Raw genomic sequence first — 20,298 nt, forward strand, 5'->3', positions numbered from 1 at the left:
AAGAAAAAGAAAAGAAAATGAAGAAGAAAAAGAAAGAAAGAAAGAGAATAGCAAGTATTGGAAGAACATAGAGACTTGGGAATGTGGGGTGTTGCTGGCAGGAATGTAAAATGGTGCGGCAGCTGTCTGAAGCAGGATGGTAGTGCCTCAATAGAACTGAACATAGCTGGGTGCCGTGGCACACACCGTGACCCTAGCAACTCAGGAGGCTGAGGCAGGAGGATCACAAGTTCAAGGTCAACCTGAGCAGCTTGGTGAGGCCATGTCTCAAAAAATTCAAAGGACTGAGGATGTAGCTCTGTGGCACAGCAGCCCTGGGTTTAATCCTCAGTACTGAAAAAAAAAAAAAAAATATATATATATATATATATATATTTTTTTTTTTACTTAATTCTTGATTTCATTTAAAAGACAATAAACAGAAGAACCCACTAGCTCCCTCATGATAACACCAGAATGGCCTACATTTTAACAACATCAAACAGTCCCTACAATAAAATCACCTGTATGTGAACACACACCCTTAAAATATGGTTTCAGGTCTTCCTCGTCTTAAGAGCACATCTCCATCAGAAAAATATCCAAATTACCTAAAAGGTTTAAGAGGAAAACCAAGATCACTGTTAAGGAGTTTGCCGGGCCCTTCACTGTGCTCAGGTGTGACATAAATTAACACATACAGACTATTTTTATTTTTGTGACAAAATATCCCATTTTATAAAAAGCAATGTTTACTTAAGTTGCAGGTGCCATTTCATGCTGAGTAAAGCTCAGTGTCAGTGTCACCAGTCGACTTGAGGGCCTTAGGGGAGGGACTAGGACGAGGTTCTTTCCACCTGTCCACCGTCGTCCAGGGTCATTGCCGTGAATGTGGTGAGCACCCTGGGAACGCCCAGCTTGTGAGACCATTCAGAACGGGGCATTCCTCTAAGTGCGTGGGTCACCTTGGTGTTCAAGCTCACAGGTTCTTCTGATGCCACCAGGTACGTTGGCACTGTTGCACGGCCACCTGCTGAGTCAGACGTGAATGCACACTCATCTCGCAGCTCCACAGAAGCAGCTCGTCCTGGTGAAACGTGTTAGGACAGCACTCGAAAAATCAAAGGCTTGCCAAACATTTAAATATCATTTTCAACTATTTTAGCATCTCCGCCTTTGAGAAGGTGACCTGATGTCCAAGTAGTTGGGAAATCCTTGTTTGTCATATCCTTGAGGTACCAAAAAAAAAAAAAAGTTGGATGTTTACCTGCTGGGTTTACAAATGTCATAGAAACATCATGGGTTGTTTTAGGAGATGCTGAAGATTTAAGGGCTAAACTATTTGAATCTGCAAATCTGATCAGATTGCATCGATTTTTCTCCTGTTTTCTTAGGATGCTCATAAGCCCAATTTGGTAAGAAAAGGCAATTATTCTGAAATTGACTTAAAGGTGATTTGGGGTTATTTTCTGTGTATTAAAATGTAAACAACATTTAAATGTTTGGAAACACAAAAAAGGAGTGCATCAAAAAAATGAATAAATTAAAAAATATTGGTAATCCCTTCCCCTGGGGTTTTAACATCTTACAACATTTCCTACCAGTCCTATTTTCTTTTTTTGAGACAATATCTCAAAAGTTGCAGAGGCTGACTTTGAACTTGTGATCCTCCGGCCTCGGTCTCTGGGGTTGCTGGGATTATAGGTGTGTGCTATGAGTACATGTACTATGAGTACATAATGTAGATATTTCCTCAGATTATTTACTTGCACTGACATTTCACAAAATATTTTCTAAGAATTACTGGTCTTATGTCCTGTGGAAAAAAGTTGGGGGTAGCCGTCAACCTGAAGATGGTTTTCTTGCTGTAGAAACGTACACTTGCTATTGACATCAGCAAGCCCTGTGGTTGAGAGCACTCTGACTTCCTTCAACTCTACACTCTCCAGACTGATTTTATCCAAGAATCATTTGTCTACAGCGGGTCTCTCGACAGACAGGACTTGATGGCGGTAACATTGCTGTGAATGATTGCTTGACTCCATTTCCGCTGACCTGTGACACTTCTTGTCTGCCCCAATAAGCAGAGCAGTCACATTAGGTGCTTTGTGGCTCCAGCTTGTAGGCAGGCAAAACGCCGAGTGGACTGGACAGATGGGAAGCCATAGGGGATGCGGATGAAGAGCACGGACCTCAGGGGCAGTAGTTCAAATGCCTGTGGCCCACCTCTGGTTCCTGCCAAAGGCAGCTACCAACGGCATGCATTTCAGGTGCGTGTGAGAGATGGACGAACATTTAATTGTCATCCCATGCTTAGCGGTGTCGGCCTCAGCAGTGCAGTGGGGCGTCCACACACACAGGAGCAGCAGTTGCAATAGTTGTCGCGGTTGCGTGGTTGCAGCGGTAGCAGCTGCAGCGGGGCGAGCCGTGGGGGTGCTGACGTGTGGCAGTGACCTGGTATTTGATCTCGTGGCTGTCTTAGGAGCACTGTAGTAACATCCTCACACCCCACAGAAGCATATAAAATGAATGCATTTGATGTTAAGACAAAATCAGACTCACTGAAGGATTTTGAGATGACTTACAAATCAAGGTAAAATAATAAATTTCCTCTTGCAACCTCAGCTGCCCTGGGGTCTGGTAGGAGCAAGGTGGGCTGGGTACGCAGGCTGTAAGAAGTCTTCCTGTCCCAGACGTAAAGCCCATCCCGGGGCCTTGCAGCCAGGGGCCAGGGAATTTGAGGAGGGAGCCAGGCATGTCTACACTCACGGAGCCTCCGGGCCATCTGCGCCAGGAGGCAAGCTGTGGTGACCCAAGTGGAATTGCACAAGAGAATAGCCGGCCACCAACAGGACAGAGCGGATTTATTTAGTGCCATTTGGAAACCGTTCTCGTCATGTCCATTTATAGCCAGTGGATGGAGCTGAAGGCGGAGATGGAGTGGCTCACGGTCACCCTTCACAGGGTGGAAAAACAACGGGCACCCAGCAAGGAGGCCTGCTTCCCCACCAAGGCCTCCCTGAGTGGGTCAAGCTGCCCCGTGTTTTGGACCTGCACTGCCGGTGACGTTTTAGAAAACAGAAGAGCCGTCATTTTTCCGTTCTGAATATCATTTGGTGTTGGGCATTTTCTAGGCAGAAGAATATGATTATTTATGAAAGTATAATAAGGGCTGATGTTTACTATTTTCCATGGATTATCTCATTCAGTTTTTTCAAACACCCTTTGAAGTAGAACACGCCTAACCTCATTTTTACAGGGTAGTAACTGAGAGAGAGCTTGATACCCCAATTCCCACTGCAAGGACAGGGCAGTGCTGGCGTTGGCAGTCAGGCACCCAAACCCGAGCGTCCTGTGAACCACCGGCTAGGCTGCCCGGCTCCGATCATGTGGGGCACCTGAGGCAGAGGGGAGGAGGAACTTCCAGTTTTCCCCATCCATGATGCAACCAGGATTTATACCCGGATTGCCTGACTCCCAAGTCCTGTTGACTTCCCGAGCTCAGGCGTCCAAGGCAAAGGCCCAGGGAAGCAGATGTCTCATGTATCCGGTTTCCAGGTGGCAAGACCAGATGAAGGATTTACCCTGAAACGCCTCCTGTTTTGTGCAAAAATTTGGATATTCCTATGGTGGAAAATTTAGATATTCGCTGAAAAAATTCTGTTATCACCAAATACTATGTGAAGTCCCCTCAGTACAGTGACAAACAAGGCCACCCTTGTCCTAAGGCAGTTTCAGCCCTGAGAGGAAAGATTGGCCAGTGAGCTGGCAGGGGTAAGGCCATGGGAAAGTGCCCAGTTCTCAGCAAGGACATCAGAAGAACCCCACGCCCGGTTCTCAAGATCAGGGAGTCTTCCTAGAGGAGGTGACTCCAGAGCCAGATGAAAGATGGGGGGCAACAGGTTGGTCCACCCAGGGGAGACGGTGCGTGAAACCTGGGCGTGGCAGAGAGCGGCACCCCCTGGAATCCTCAGGTCGGCTGTGGATGGGAGACGTAGATTGATGAGAAACCGAAGGCCCACGTCAGGAACCGCGGATTGACCCTGTGGCCGCAGGAACTCTTGAAGGGGCTTCAGCAGAGCAGCAAATGGCATCAGGACCCCCCCTCAAGCTGCAAGTCACCAGCCAACCAGTTCACAGGAGCGACAGCGAGGGAAGCCCTAGGCCCACGGAGCAGAAGAGACAGGCAGCTGTTTTCAGAACCCAAGGGGTGGCCAGTCTCTCTCTCTCTCTCTCTTTTTCTTCCCCAATAATTAAAATTTTTTTTTTTTTTCCCAGAACTGGGCATTGAGCCCAGGAGTGTTGTACCAGGGAGCCACCTCCCAGACAGGGTCCTTGTGGTCCTCCTGCCTCAGCCTCAAGAGTCGCTGGGATTGCAGACCTGTGCCACTGTGCCCAGGTAGAATGGCTCCCCTCCCTCCCTCCCCCTCCCCTCCCTGCCTCCCCCTCCCCTCCCTCCCCCTCCCTCTTCCTCCCTTCCCCTCCCCTCCCTCCCTCTCCCTACCCTTCCCTCCCTCCCTCCCTCCTCCCCCTCCCTCCCTTCCTCCATCCCCCCCACCTCCCCTCTCCCTCTCCTGTGAGTCTGGTGGACTCTTTGCTGGGAGGGTGTGGAGGAGGGATGTGGCAAGCAGAGCAGTCCACACAGATCGGAGCTCTAGATGGAAACACCGGGGATTTTTTAAGCTTCATGTGTGCCTTGCAGAGTGACACGCCCGGACCTCTGAGGTCCCACACACTGCACTGGCTTGACCGTCACAGCCTTCAGAAGCCTGGTCTTCACTTACTCCCTGGCTCTTCTTACCTGCCACCCGACTTCCCAGCCCTTTAACCAGCAGCCAAGGCCACCTTGCAGAAAGGCCACCCACACTTGCTTGTGTAGGAGCCTTGTGGGGGGGGGTCCCAGCCACTCTCAGGAAGACTCAGCTTCCCCAGGGCAGGATGGCCCACCTGACCCAGCTCTGCCCACCTCCCTGCCCGTCTCCTGGTGGCACAGGACAGTCTGGTTCCAGGACACCTCCTAGAACATCCCAAGGCTTTGCAGACCTGGATGCGCTCTGCTGAGGGGAGGCTTTCCCTGGCTCCCGGCAGGGGCTGCAGTCCTCGCTTCTCCAATGTGCTGTGCCCGTCTCAGTGTCCAGCTACCAGCAGCTCGTCCCTGCTTGCCGCCTCGTGAGAAGGGACTGTTTCAGTTGCCCCTAGCCCTACCCTGGCACCGTGTAGGGCTCCGAGCCCACTCAGCAAACACCGTCCAGTGGGTGAATGAAGAAACCTATGCCCATTCTCCTAAGCTGTCCAGTCCCGACCCATAATGAGTACCTGGCACCCCATTTACACATCAGGATCCCCTGAGAGCTTTCCAAATATACGACCCAGGTTGAGAATTATGATTCCGTAGCTTCTGGGTGGGTCCAGGGGGTCGATTCACTATAACTGCCTCCAGACACTCTGGCACGAAGCCCGATGACCCCTGACACCCTCCCGGCCTCCTTCCTGCCATCGACTGTCCTCCAGCCCACCACTGCCTTCTGCTGTCATAGCCAGATTCTGATGCGAGAAGCTGCTGAGGCGGCAGCAACAGAGCGTCTTTAAGAGAAAGCACGACTAAATCATCTCTGTCAAAGGAGGCTAACTACACCAGCGAACCCTCCAAGGCAAGATGCAGAGGGAGAGCAGCTGGCAGAGATTGGCCCTGCGTAGCTGCCTTCAGCAAGAGGCGGTCCCGTGAAGCAGCACCCGCAAAGCAGCACCCTGAAGCAGCACCCTTGCAGAAACTCCCCAGTCAGCTTGGCCCGCAGGAGCAAGGTCGCGCTCAGAGAAGCGCAATTCCTCAGAGCAGACCTGGAATTCGAAAGCACCCAAGCAAACACTCAGGTGCTGTTCTTGGAAAGATTCACATTTATATGCACATCGTGGGTTTCTATTTTCTTTATATACCATTGCCTCTAAATGCCCCTCGGTTGTTTTCTGTAAAAGCAACAAGATTTTAAAACATTCTTTTGTTTATTGCTGTTTATAAAATGGTTTCTGTCATGGAAATGTTTTTTTCTATTTTTTTAGTTGTAGATGGAAACAATTTCTTTGTTTATTTATTTTAGTGCTTCATGCATGCGAGGCAAGCACTCAACCACTAAGCTACAACTCCAGAAATGTTTTTTTTTAAATAATTGTTTTTGTGTTTCTTTAAATGCTTCTGTGGTTATCCCTGAATTATGAGAATAACAATATTTAACATTTATTGAGGGCTTGTTCTGTGCTGTGCACTTTCCTACTTAATTGTGTATGCATATATTGCCTCATTTAAATCTCTCCATAACTGCTTATTGTGTACATTATTATTAGCTATGGACCCATAGGTTGCTCAATAGCAGGAAGTTAGTTAATAAGAGGTGGAGCTGGGATCTGGCTCCAGGTGGACTCCCCCCAGGTCCTCTTCATTTCTATTTGGATCAGCATTTCCCAAAGTATAGATATTTTGGAAAGTTAATGACATGGAATATTAGTAGATGATTTTAAAAGGTTGGGAATATCAGTTAAACACATGGGTTTCTTTAGTGTAAGGTTTCTTGGAGTCTCTAAGTGCAAATGCACTTTACAAACGTCTAAAATGCAAAAAAGCAGAATATAACATTTCCCAGATCTCTTTTCAGCTGAGCCTCTATTTATTTGTGGTGCTAGCAACTGAGCCAGGGCCTCAAGCATGCTGAGAATATATTCTAAACCTTGAGCTACAGCCCCAGCCCCTGTGGGGTCTCTCTAGACCACTGTTCTGTGAGCCAAGTCTGTGAAATGATAGTCTACACCACGGTCCACAAACTCGGGTGCCTTCCTGCCCCCCGAGGTATTAGAATTTATTTAATATCCACTTACAACTGCTTACATTCTTTTTCACTTTTGCGAGTTTTGAGATTATGTAAATGCAGCTGTCCCCGGGTATCTACAGGGACTGGGTCCAGGATCCCGTGAAAATACCAGGGTCTGCAGATCTCGACTCCCTCTCATGAGACAGCACAGCACTTGCACATGACCTGTGCGCTTCTTCCCTTTGGCCTCAGACAGCGTCGCTGCTGTGTAAATAGTTGTTATGCTGTATTGTACAAGGAAAATAAGTCTACATGTGCAATTTTTTTCCCCCAAATAAATTTTTATTGTGTTTGGTTGGCTCGGTGGATGCAGACCCCTCTAGTGTGGAGGGCTGCCCATACATAATATCGGAACAGTAATGTGTGTGTAATGTACACAAATGATTTCCACATCCTGGGGATGGGTGCAGTAACATGAAGGGGTGTCTTACCATACACGTGTGAAGTGTTCACTTTCTTCTTATTCTTTGACCCAGCAACTTCACCTTTTGGCATTTATCCAGTTTAGCCTAAGGAAATAAATTGGCATGTTTTAAACATATTGGCTACAAGGATATTTATTGGAGAACCAGGCTTGTGACTAATGAAAACAGTCTAAATATTCAATAATTAAGGACTGGTCACATAAACTATGCAGTTACAAACAATAACTCTTAAAAACTCTTAAACAGGGAGATCTTAAAAACTAGTAATAGAAAATATAATGGCATAGAAAGCCGATTCCTGATTTTTGTCAGTCAAAGTCAGACAGGGCTCGGGTGAGCTCTATGGAGGAGCACTTGCCAAGCAAACAGGAGGCCCCGGGTTCAGTTCCCAGTCCTGCAGAAGAAAGCAAAACAAAAACACATAGAGGATCACAGAGTTGGCTGGCCTAAAACAAACAACTGGAATCATAAACTGAAATGTCAACAGTAGGCTCAGCAGTGAGATAGGGGAAACTTTCATTTTTCCGTATCTACCCTTATCCTAACTTCTGTGTAATAAATGCATATTTCTGAATAAATATTATATTTACAGTAAAGTTTAAAATTTTAAAATAAAGGGCTGGGGATGTGGCTTGGTGGTAGAGTGCTTGCCTGGCATGCATGAGGCCCTGGGTCCACTCCTCAGCACCACAAACAAACAAACAAAAAAGATTTTGTTTTTTTGCATACCTCTTCTAGATGTGTTATGTTGGTGTCTTTTCTGTGTTTGCATATTTTTTGTTTTAAGTTGTAGGTGGACAAATACCTTTATTGTATTTATATGGTGCTGAGGATGGAACCCAGGGCCTCACAGATGTGAGAAAAGCGCTCTATGGCTGAGCCCCAGCCCCAGCCCCTCACATTCTCCTTTTTATCCGTTGACACATAAATACCATGTAACACACAAGCCTTTGTGCTGTGCTACATTGTGTCAACTTCTACACCTGCGACTTCCTGTGGGTGGGAGCCTCCTGCATTTCTAGAGGTAGAATTCCAGGGTCAAAGCAAATGTGCACTGGTAATTTCGATAAACTTTGCCTCCTGAGGTTACCAAAAAATAATAATAATAATAATAATAATAATAATAAAAATGTTCTCATGGTTTCTTTGAGTATTTTAATTGTCTGAGATTTTCTTTACATTTCACTTTCAATCCATTTTAATGTATCCAGGCTTCATGAATGCTGCATAAGAAAAACAAATAATTTAAGACATTAAAATCCTCGCCGGTCGTGGAAATTCTAGCTCTGGTTATCCGCATCTGTTGGATCACAGGATCCTGGTGCAATAAGGACACCTCGCCAGGGTTCAGCTTACACAGGGTGGAGAGCTGCTTACTCTCCCAGGCTGCCCGGCTTCCAGGGTCAGGCAGAAGCAAAGCCCCAGCCCCGAGGACCCCATTCACCTCCTCGTGAATTTTCTACTCCAGGAGAATTGAGGTTGGTGGATGGGTTTCCCTTCGGACAGCTTGTAAGTTGTTTTCAGCACTTAAATACAGAGGAGTGGGCTCCCTGGAGGCCCAGGGTGCGCAGCTGAAGCTGCACTGAGCCCCTGTGGCCATCTGAGGGCTCCTGGGGAGAGGAGCTTATTCCTGCAGAGACTTGTGGACCCGTTGCTCAGTGGCGGGCTTAAGCAGCTGTGCTGAAATGTCAGACGGATTTGCACAGCTGACCGAGTTGCCCAAGAGAGAGCAGCGTAGTAACCCCATCAACTGACCCCGGGCAGCCCAGCCCTGCTTAATATAGATCTGCCGGGGCTGAGCTGCAGTCACGCCGCTCGGCAAACCCACTGAGGCTCCTGGGGAGAGATCTCAAGGTGGGTTGACCTGCTCACCTGTTCACCAGCAGGGCTGCTTGGAGTGCCTCTGTGTTCCTCTTCTTTTTGAAATCAGCTTTGATAATTTCTTCTCTTCTAGTGAAATTAGAAACAAACAGGAAAAAAAAAAAACAGACCATGTCGGGCCACGGCAGGAATTCGGATCAAGAGGAGCTGGGTGAGCTGGACGAGGATGAGCTCTTGGCCAACCTGTCCCCCGAAGAGCTGAGGGAACTGCAGTCGGAAATGGAAGTCATGGCCCCGGACCCCCGCCTTCCCGTGGGAATGATCCAGAAGGACCAAACCGAGAAGCCACCGACGGGGACCTTCGACCACAGGTCCCTGGTGGACTACATGTACTTGCAGAAGGCCTCCAGGCGCATGCTGGAAGATGAGCGCGTCCCCGTCACCTTTGTGCGGTCTGAGGTAACCAGCACCTGTCCTGACAGGTGGCCCCTGGCCGGCTGTCGGCTGTCCGTGTGTCCCCTGGGATTGCTCGGGGCGGCGGCGTTGGGTCCTGCGGTTTTGCCCCATCCTAGCGTGTGCTGTAAGGTTCGACCCCACTGCAGACTGGAACTTTCTGAAACCCCTGGCACAGCTGCAAGGGGAAGGCGGGTCATTTCTCATCGGCCTCTTGGTTTTGCTTGCTGGAAGGCCGGTGGATGTGGCCCCGTGCTCAGGGGCCCCAACTCGTGACCAGGAGCAGGTGTTCTGAGCACCTACTTTATTGAATTTATTTATTTGGCGGGCAGGCCCCCTTGAGGGGCTCACGGGAGCTCTGGGTCCTCTCTCTGGCACGTCCTCACCTATGCAATACTCCACGCACAATGTCAAAGACCTCACGGTACCCCAGAGGTCTAGCCCATACCCTGCAAGTGACCAGGTGAAACAACCAAAAATGTGTAACGTTCCCACCATGCACTGGGTATCCGTGACGACACTTAGTAAGTGTCATGGTAGTAAGCTGTTTCTAGTTTTTCTCAAAATTTTTTAGGTCGAAAAAATGGAACTGTTACTGATTCTAAAATTTACTTTGCATTAGCATAATTTTTTTAAAAAAAGTTCCACTTAAAAATAATTTGGCAGAAACAAGACAGTGGCCATCCAGGTGAAGTCTCTTTCAGGTGTGCTGGCTGACAGAGCTGTGCGTTGTCACATTACTGTCCCACTGGCTGGCATTCAGGGAGGTGGACAACGGGTTTCACATTCAGGAGAACTTGGACACGCACTCAGCTTTGGAAAATGCATGGCTGGCTTGATGAGGTTAGAGCTGAAGATAAAATTCATACGCCTTTTACGTCGGAGGTGATTCTATGTGAACACCAGGGTTAGAGGGAACAAAAGGAGGACTTTCAAACACCATTCCTTCTGCTGGTGTACTTTAAACGGCTTGGTAGTGGCTCCCCCTGCTGGGACAGGTGAGAAGTGCGGGGGAAGGGGCCTTAGGTGGTGAAGGGCAGGGGTCAATGGTCCATCCCCACCGGCCACATGTCATGAGATGGAGTTTGTGCTCAAAGAAGCCTGCATCTCTGATTGCTGCACTCACTGTCAAAATGACACCCATGAGGTACACATCTTGTACAGAAAAGCACAATAATGCATAAGTCTCTAAAAACACTGACAAGGGACAGCTACTTTCCTCCCCAAACCTGCAATTTCTAGATCTCTGCACAACACTCTTGCTTGTACAGTGGCTCTTCCTTCTAGGCACTGTTCCTCAAAAAAAAAAAACAAGAACAGTGAGCTGGTTTCTGGAACAACCAGGGCAGTTTTCACAGAGCTGAGCACATGAAATCCAAATCAAGGTTTCAAAAAAAAAAAAAAAATACGTATTCCAAATTGCCAAACTGCTCTCATTTATCCCACATTATGTTATAGTCTCAGGGAAATGGGATCTACACGTTATATAATATTTGCAGACATTTTAGGCATGTAAATTTTAGAGCAATAAGGAAACTACTGTGTAACCCAGGGTTATGGAATACAAAGACCCTATTCAGCTATATGTCAAACAAAGACTTCAATGTGTTGATAAAAACTGTATAAAGTTTGCAAAACAAATAACCTTTACTGCTTCTGGAACTGAAGATTACTTTAAAAATAAAACAAGGCTGGGGTTGTAGTTTCGTGGTAGAACAGTTGCCTAGCATGCACAGGGTCTTGAGTTTGATCCTCCCACACCCCAGCACCACACATTCAGATAAAAACCATAAAAAATAATTTTTAAAAATCTGACAATAAAGTGAGCTAGGTTTTATTTTTATTTTAATTACAATTGGCCCTCACTATCCTTGGGGGTTCACCTTCCTGGACTCAACCAACCATGGATTAAAAATATATATATATATTAAATTGAAGCCAAAAGTGGCGGCACAGGTTTGTACACCCAGCTACTTGAGAGGCTGAGGCAGGAAGATCACAAGTTGAAGTCCAGCCTGGATAACTTAATGTGATCCTGCCTCAAAGTAAATACCACATCCTCCGGTGGTAGCGCACCTACCTAGCATGTGCCGGGCCCTGTGCTCAATCCCCAGCACCACAGCAAGGAAATTTTTGCAAGTGGACTGAACCGGGACAGGTTCCTTGGGGTCATTATCCCCTAAACAGCGTAGTATAACGACGACTGATACAGCGTTTGTGTAGTGTTAGTTATTATAAGTAACCTGGGGAGGACGTGAAGAGCCTGTCCTTGGGAAGATCTGCCTAGGTTAGGTGCAAGCACTACGCCACTGTATAAAGGATGGTGCACCCCACCTCCTGGAACCCTGGTGTGGGTCGCCGAAGGATACCCAAGGACCACTAAGTAGGAGATGAGACAGACACAGCTGAAATCGTCACTGAAAATGGGTCTTTGTTTTGGTTGCCAAGAATATGTGAGGTTTCTTTACATAGAAAACTCAAACACTCTAGAATTATACAAGGTAAAAGTGAAGGGCCCCCAAATGCTTCTCCTCCTTGGAGTTTCTTAGGGGTCGCCTCCTTCCTTAGGAGCCTGCCGACTGTTGCTCTACCTACAGTCACAAGCCTCTGTGCACAGGCAGGAGAACCCCGTGCCTACCAGCGCTCTGTGGTCCTGCGGGTTTCACCTCGTGGTTTCTGACGGAGCCTTGTCTCTCTCCTGTCTTTCCTGGTTGCTGTGGGCTCTAACCCACGTGAACTCTCTCTTAGGAAAACACGCCAGGACGGCAGGAGGCCAGAGACCCAGGGAATAAAAACGTGCTCCGGTTCCTGAAAGAAAAGCTCAATGACGAAATCGCGGCACATAAAAGAGAATCCGACAGCAGCGACGGTGTGCAGGAAGCGGATGAGGAGGATGGGGAAGAGGAGGAGGAGGAGGAGGAGGAAGAGGAAGAGGAAGAAGAGGAAGAGGAAGAGGAGGACGACGGTGAGCCGGGAGAAGCACAGAATCCGGTCGGAAACGGCGAGAGCAGCAGCCCCCAGACGGCCACCAGAGCTCGGGAGGAACACGGAAACCAACCCGCAGCCCAGGGAAAAAGTGAGAAGAAAGTCTCCAAGCTGGATCCCAAGAAGCTGGCTCTGGACACCAGCTTCCTGAAGGTCAGCGCGAGGCCCTCGGGGAACCAGACGGACCTGGACGGCAGCCTGAGGCGCGTGAGGCAGAACGACCCCGACTTGAAGGAGCTGAACCTCAACAACATCGAGAACATCCCCCGGGAGATGCTGCTGGACTTCGTCAACGCCATGAAGAAGAACAAGCACGTGAGGACGCTCAGCCTGGCCAACGTGGGCGCCGACGAGAGCGTGGCCTTCGCCCTGGCCAACATGCTGCGGGAGAACAGGAGCATCCGCACGCTCAACATCGAGTCCAACTTCATCACGGGGAAGGGCATCGTGGCCATCATGCGGTGCCTGCAGTTCAACGAGACCCTCACGGAGCTGCGCTTCCACAACCAGAGGCACATGCTGGGCCACCACGCCGAGATGGAGATCTCCCGGCTGCTGAAGGCCAACCACACCCTGCTCAAGGTGGGCTACCACTTTGAGCTCCCGGGTCCCCGGATGGTGGTCACGAATCTGCTCACCAGGAACCAGGACAGACAGAGGCAGAAAAGGCAAGAAGAACAGAAACAGCAGCAGCTCAAGGAGCAGAGGAAGCTCATAGCCATGCTGGAGAACGGCCTGGGGCTGCCCCCAGGGATGTGGGAGAGGCTGGGGGGGCCCATGCCCGACCCCAGGATGCAGGAGTTCCTCCAGCCGCCTCCCGGGCCTCCCGGCCCTCACGGCCCCCACGGCCCCCATGGTCCCCATGCGGTCCCCTTCGGCCGCAGAAACGAGATGGCGAAAAAGCCGTCTCAGCCTCCGCAGTACAAGACGGACCCCGATTCCTTCCGGGTGGTGAAGCTGAAGAGGATCCAACGCAAATCCCGCATGCCGGAGGCCAAGGAGCCGCCCGAGAAAACCAACCTCAAAGACGTGATCAAGACGCTCAAACCCGTGCCCCGAAACCGGCCACCCCCCCTGGTGGAGATCACGCCCAGAGACCAGCTCCTGAATGACATCCGTCACAGCAACGTCGCCTACCTTAAACCCGTAAGTAGAAGGGGGGACGGTGAACCCGCCTCGCATGACCTGCGCCCCAGCTCCCGTCTGTCCCCTGCGCCCCAGCTCACGTCCCTGGCATCTCCACCCTCGCAGACACCAGTCCCAACTTCCTGGGGAGCACAGGGAGCTGCCCCGTGGGTCTGAAGCACCAGCCCTCCCTCAGGACTACACCTGAATGAGTGAGTTCTGGGACACGAATCCGAGCAGCTCTGTCTACAGAGCCCTTCCCATGAGCCGGGGCTGAGTCACAGAGTCATCTTCCTTCTGTAATGTAGGTGCCGTTGTCCTCCCCACTTTATAAAGAGGAGACGGAGGCTCAGAGATGCTCAGCGCCTGTCTAGGGGGTTCAGCTCGGAAGTGGCAGAGCCAACTTTGAAATCACTCCCCTTCTGAGTTCAGGGTCAGGCTTTGATTCACCCTGCTATTGTGAACCCCCAAGTACAAACACAGAGCTCACAGAGATCCCCGAGGACCTGCTGGGAGGCACAAAGAGGAAAGAGGATACGAGGTTAGGCTTCTGGGTAGCTGGGGAAAAGGCCCCGGAGTCGATGCTTTGTACAGATGAGGAGACGCCACTTGAGCTGCATTCACCCTGTTGGGTGGGCAGAGACGGTGGACTTCGGCTGCTGTCCGTGAATCCCTGCAGGTTCAGGAGATCTTGCCAGCATTTCAGTTTGCTGATTCAGTCTCCCACTAGGAGAAGAAGCTGTATTCCTTGCCGCTGAGGTTGCACAAACGAGAGTTCTTTTGTCATGATGCTGGTATTTACACAGGCTCAAGAACATTCCACAGACGGATACGGGACTGCATTATTTCAAAAATCTTGCCTGTGATTTAGCCAAGAGGTCAGATGTATGATTTCAGCCTAGAGGGTCACAGTTTTTTGTTTTTTTTTTAAGATATACATATCTTATATTTTTTTATATAATCTTGTATTTTTTAGGTAATCTTGTATTTTTATACAGTCTTGTTTTTTTTTTCCTGCTTTAAAGAGCTGTTCTAACATAAGACAGTGGTTACTTCCCTAGCCCTGCATTCAAAAAAGACAACTGCGGCTTATTCACATGCACACACACATGCATTTCTTACTTTCATCTCTTAGGAGCACAGTGATCAGTCCTTCATTTTCTAAATCCGACGTGAGTTCCCTCTGAGTCTTGGAGGGCACCTGAGTCCTCCTGGGGCAGGCACCCGGGGAGAAGAGAGGTGGCATGGAGTCAGGCGGGCTCTTTGCCTGACTTCACCTGCCACCCTTCGCTCATTGACATCCCTCACTTGGCCCCTGTGGAAGTTCCTATTTTGCTCCTGCTACTCAGGCCTTGTCCACAGCTCTGGGTCGCTGTGGCCCCAGCACAAAGCAGAGGCGCAAGGCTGGCCTGGGCTCCTCCCTGGCGAAAGTCAATCCCCCCACTCTTCACCCGGCTGCGCTTCAGCCCCTGCCGCCCCGCCCCAGGAGTGTTGGCACCTTTCACTGAGATTCAGAGCCCACTGAGGCCAACTCGCATTGCCAGGAGCCCCCAGGTTCCACGCGGGGCAAGGACATTCACTCCAATTGCCTTTGGCCTCATGTATCTAGTTCACCTCTGAACTGCTCCCAGGCAATTGGCTTAAGGACCCTGCAAAATGACTGCAGTATGTTGACGTCCCCTGCAGCCTCCCTCACCCTAAGGCTCCGGAGTGAACGAGCACCTGCTGTGATTGTTGACTTCAGATTCCAGACTTGTGTACGTAATCCCAGCGGCTGGGGAGGCTGAGGCAGGAGGACCGTGAGTTCAAAGCCAGCCTCAGCAAAAGCAAGGCACTAAGCAACTCAGGGAGACCCTGTCTCTAAATAAAATACAAAGTAGGGCTGGGGATGGGGCTCAGTGGTTGTGTGCCCCTGAGTTCAATCCCTGGTACTGCCCCTGCACCCCAAAAAAGATTCGAGACTTGAGCCTTCATCTTTGCCTCTGGCCCTCCTTGTTCGCCTCATTTGTACGATCTTCTTTCTCTCCTGGCAGGTTCTGAGGTCCTATCCTTTTGCCGGTTTGTTCCCATCTTCTCCTTTTGTGTCAGTACCACGTCATCCGGGACGGTCCCCAGTGCCCTTTTCCCTGCAGGTCCCCAAGGTTCCCTTAGCATTCTTGTTCAAAGCTTCCCCAAACTGAGTTTTCCTGTTTGGTCCTGGATATTGTATCTAGTTCCCAAATTTTCTCGGTGTCATGCTTTGAGCCTGCAATGTGTCCCCAAAGGCTCAAGGTTTGACAGTATGGTCCCCAACGCAGCCAGTTTCTGAACTGGGGCTCTGAGGAAGTGACCAGATCCTGAGGGCTGTAACCTCACCAGCAGATCCAGCCCTTGTGGACTTCTGGGGACTGTCCCCTGTCCCTGGCCGCCTCCCTCTGCTCTCTGGCTGCCGTGAGTTGAGCAGCTCTCTTGACCACACCCTAATTCTGCCTCACTTGAGCCCAGAGCAAGGGAGCCAACTGCTCGTGGACTGAAACCCCTGAGACTGTGAGCCAAAATGAATCTTTCTTCCTCTGAGCTGTTCTGCCAGGTGTTTGGTCGCAGTGGCCAGCATGTTTGGTGTGTGCGTTTTCTCTTGCATTCAGATCTAAAACCTTAGAGTTACCTCCAAAGTCCTTTTTCCTGCCCCCACAACAGAAATCAGGAGAACCTACGAGAGCCAAAGCTGAATGTGAACCATAACTGTGAAAATGCTGTGATCCTTAAAAAGGGAGATTGCAGGAAAAAAAGGGGGGGGGGTGACATTTCAAGGTCACCTCAAAAGAACATCTATAATCCAGGAACCATTTAGACCAGAGGTTACCTTCCCATAATAAGTAGCGGGAAAGGTTTTTGATATAAAATCTTCTAAAGTCTATGTGGAGATGCTCAAGATTTAATAGACTGCTGGGCCCACCCCAGAGTCTTGGATTCCATAGGCCTTAGGTGGGGCCTGGGGATTCCCAGTCTTCGCTGGTTCTCTGGTGATGCTGGTGCAGCCTTTTCCTGGACCCCATTTTGACAACCGTGACCTTACGACAATGTTGTATAGTTAAGTGCCTGACCTCTTTGTTGCTCAGTGCTCTTAATGATCAGTGTTTTCCATGGGTGAGCCCCACGAGGTACAGCCAGTCCCACCCCTCCCAAGGGCACAGGGCGGCAGTTCACGGGGGACCCTTGGCTTGAAGCTGGGCAGATGGCAGCACATACACCTTCCTCTCAGGTGGGCAGGGTGCTGGGTAACTCTCCTAGGCAAGGTCGTGGGCAGGACCTGGCTGCGGGAGGAGCCTGGGTGGAGATGGACCGTCCAGAGAGAAACAGCCTTGGTCATTGCACAGAGCATCCCCTTAACTTCTCTTAGCATCTCCTGGAAGGTATGTACATGAGTCACCCTCCTGAGACGTGGGTCTCCAGTTGGTCTGTCTCTTTCCGATGATCATCATCACCAGGGACTGGAGTTGAGAAGGGTGAGGTCTTTTAATCCCCCGTCTTTACTGGTGCAGTTTAACTACACATAACGGTGGGACTCGCTGTGACATATTTGTACACGTGTGTGAGAGACAGAATGTAGTCAGCAGCATTCCCCAGTGCTTCCCCATTCCCTCCCCAAAGCCCTTTCCTCTGCTCCGCTGATCTTCTCCAGGAAACAGGAGTAGGAAGCAGGTTGGCAGTTGGACTTACATTACTCTTTGTGAATTTTTGTAATATTTTAAAATTTTACTGAGCAACAAATGTGTACCTTTCCAAGAGGACAAATAATATATCTTGTGGCGGCATGTTTATAGACAGAGTTGGTCCAAATCCTGATCTTGTACTTCCTAGCTGTGTGTCCTAAGGGAAGTGACTTTCTTTTCTGAGCCACTTCCTTCTGTGCAAGGACATCGTAGGATGTAGTGAGATGTTTTTAAAAGTCAGTGTTACTATTGAGGACTCTCTTGTATTCTGTAACTTAATCTTTACCCTTGTGAGTGGATAGTTATTGTCACTTTACCACTCAGGAAATTGAGGGCTGGGGCTATAGCTCAGCGGCAGAGCAGTTGCCTAGCATGCATGAGGCGCGGGGTTTGATCCTCAGCACCACATATAAGTAAATCAATAAAATGAAGGTATTGTGTCAACACAATTAAAAAATATTTATAAATAAATATTAAAAACAACAACTACTAGGGAAATCGATACTCGGCACCACCCGTACCGTAAATGTGGGTGACAGCTTTGAACTGAGGCCCAGGCCAGCCCTGGTCCCCTTGTTTCCTGTGATGACATTTTCCATGTGCCCAAAGACCCGGACACACTCCCAGTTGTTAGAAAGAGCCCAATGCGTGGTGGCCGAGGCCGCTGCCGTTTTATCGTGATTTGGTTTCTTTCCTTGTTAGTTTTTGGTGGCGCTGGGGACTGAACCCAGGGCCTAGTGCATGCCAGGTGGGCACTCTACCGACTGAGCATGTCCCCAGCCCCTCTATCGTGACTTTGGAGGGCTCTCGGGCCAGGATCTCTTATCCATTCTGTATCCATGGAGGCCTGGGTTTGTGACTTTTGCTGTGAACTTCTTGAATTTCCAGGATTCATTCCAATGCTTCAATCACAGGTGCAACTGCCAAAAGAACTGGCGTAAGTGGCAACAGAACGATCTAGAAGAACAAGAGACGGAAGCAGCGGCTGTGGGGTTGGAGCTGGGGGCTGCTTCAGCGGCACAGCTGGGAGCATGTCCCCGAACACCTGGGGCCCGCGTAAGAGACTCGAAGCTCGGGCCACGCAGGAAACAGGCAGAAGAGGAGGGTGGATGGAGAGAGAATCTAATATTCGCGGGCCACGCTTTCTACTGCCAATCAGCCCGGGTGACTGGGGCGGGATTTGAGTCTGGCTTCCAGAAGCAGCAGTTTGAGACGTTTTTGTAAACATTCGCTTTCTTGTGGTTGATAACAATAAACGTGACAGGGGTGTTGTCTTGGTGCTCACGCTGTTCCTCCCGCCAGCCCCTGTGCTGTCACCCGCCACACACCACACAGGGAGGAGGCCACCTCTCCCAGACCTGTGAAGGGCAGGTGTGTTCCTGGCCCACCCAGGTTTGGAAATGGCTCTCTCCCATGGAGACCCCTCCATGCTCTGGGCTATTCTTCTGAGAGGGCTATCTCAGGAGCACCACCCCGAAGCCAGAGGATGTGGACCGAGTGTCACCAAAACAGTAATACCAAGAGTCACCCTTGCTTCTGTGAAAACGCTTCCCGACAGCCTTTCCGTATGTGGCAGCGGGGGACAACCTGCAGCTCTGTAGAGAAAGAAATAGGGAGATGAATAATAGAGGTGAGGGCTATTGTAGGTGTATGCACACATCCGCTGCCTTGACTTCCATCTCTGAGTCTGACTTGATCTTGCTCACCTCCAGACCTTCTGAAGGAAGCTGACGGGGTTGAATTCCCCAACCTACCCTTCAGAGCTCCCTTGACTCGCCCCAGAGGGCTACCAGTCTCCTGCCCCACAAGCCCTTCATGCTCCTCTTGGTAAAGACATCTCTGTATGCTCCAGGGCCTTTGCACAGGATGGTCCCCAAAAGGCTTTTCTCTGCCCCCACATATGAAAGCCCCATCCGGTCTCCAAAGCCGGTGCCCAGTTCCGATGATCTCCACAAGGACATCCCGGGCTGCTCCAGCCCCATTCCCAGAGCCCTTACCTGTCCATCCTGGTCACTAGGTGCGTAGAATCAATCTGAGGCTCTATAGTAATAGGACTGACCTGAGCTGGGAATCAGTCGGCTCTTTACCTGGGTGGACAGACTCCGGGCACGGCCTTCCTCCCCCTGTGGGGGTCACGGCTGATGCCCAGCAGGCAGAGCAGGGTGGGAGAGGACAGCTTCAAAGGGGGCAAACAACACGTGATTTGGAAGGATGAGCCAGGATAAAAAAAAAACACGGCGCGTCTGTTTTGAACATAATTTGTGCAAAAGTAGCCGAATTCAAATAGTTTCCAGTCCAGTGTGTAACTTAAAATAGACAACAGCCCACAGCTTTGTTCTTAACAGGATTGTTCTTAACAGGAGTGTTAAGAAAGGGCTGCAAAAATAATGCTTCCTAAGTAGTTGGCACATTCTGTACCAAGACGAACCTCTGAGGACCAGCCCTGTAAACACGCTTAGAAACAGTCTGGATGTCACAGGCAAAGTTCTGGGAGCCCCGGTGCCTGCTGACCACAGCAAGGTCCAGGCTTTCAGAAGGGCTACCGGTAACCCGAGGATGCTCCAAGAAAAGATGATCCAGCTTCCCGATTCCCTGCCTCAGTACCCAGGTTTGGCAAGAAAGGAACAGCAGCTCACGGGATGGTTTTTCTGCTGACCATTCCCAGGCTAAAGAGCCTGGTTGAAGAATTTAACCTGCTTTTAAAATGGGATGCTAACTGACACCATGTACATGTCATGGTGTTCTGCATCTGGGATCCTAGTGGTATCACAGGGCTAAGCAGACGCTCCGGGATGGCTGAGAAATTTGCAAGAAGAATCCAGAGCAGGAAAATGCCAGTGCTCTTCACTCTAGGACATGCAGAGAATTTCCCCAGCAAGTGCCTCCCCCATGTCTGCACAGTTCCAAGGTAGGAAAGCCTCAGGGCTCGCTTCACGGATGGAGTTGTCCCATCAGCAA

The 20,298-nt window shown here is 49.9% G+C and overlaps 1 protein-coding gene and 1 long non-coding RNA gene across 2 annotated transcripts in view; one reads left to right on the top strand and one right to left on the bottom strand.

Annotated features, from left to right (window-relative positions):
* LOC139703028 (uncharacterized) overlaps positions 1 to 9,356 on the bottom strand; it is a 22,991-nt gene extending 13,635 nt beyond the window's left edge. Inside the window, exons 1-2 of the long non-coding RNA XR_011705557.1 lie at positions 9,137 to 9,356; positions 7,271 to 7,348 (exon numbers count right to left, since the gene is read on the bottom strand). This is a non-coding gene — a long non-coding RNA (uncharacterized lncRNA). The remainder of the gene's footprint in view (positions 1 to 7,270; positions 7,349 to 9,136) is intronic.
* Lmod3 (leiomodin 3) lies at positions 9,257 to 18,281 on the top strand. Its single transcript, XM_027931761.2, has 3 exons — positions 9,257 to 9,544; positions 12,287 to 13,669; positions 18,255 to 18,281. The coding sequence occupies exons 1-3, from the start codon at positions 9,257 to 9,259 to the stop codon at positions 18,279 to 18,281; spliced, it is 1,698 nt and encodes a 565-aa protein (XP_027787562.2).
* The last annotated feature ends 2,017 nt before the right edge of the window (positions 18,282 to 20,298 follow it).

The sequence above is a fragment of the Marmota flaviventris genome, chromosome 20, assembly GCF_047511675.1.
Source record: "Marmota flaviventris isolate mMarFla1 chromosome 20, mMarFla1.hap1, whole genome shotgun sequence".
Taxonomy (NCBI): domain Eukaryota; kingdom Metazoa; phylum Chordata; class Mammalia; order Rodentia; family Sciuridae; genus Marmota; species Marmota flaviventris.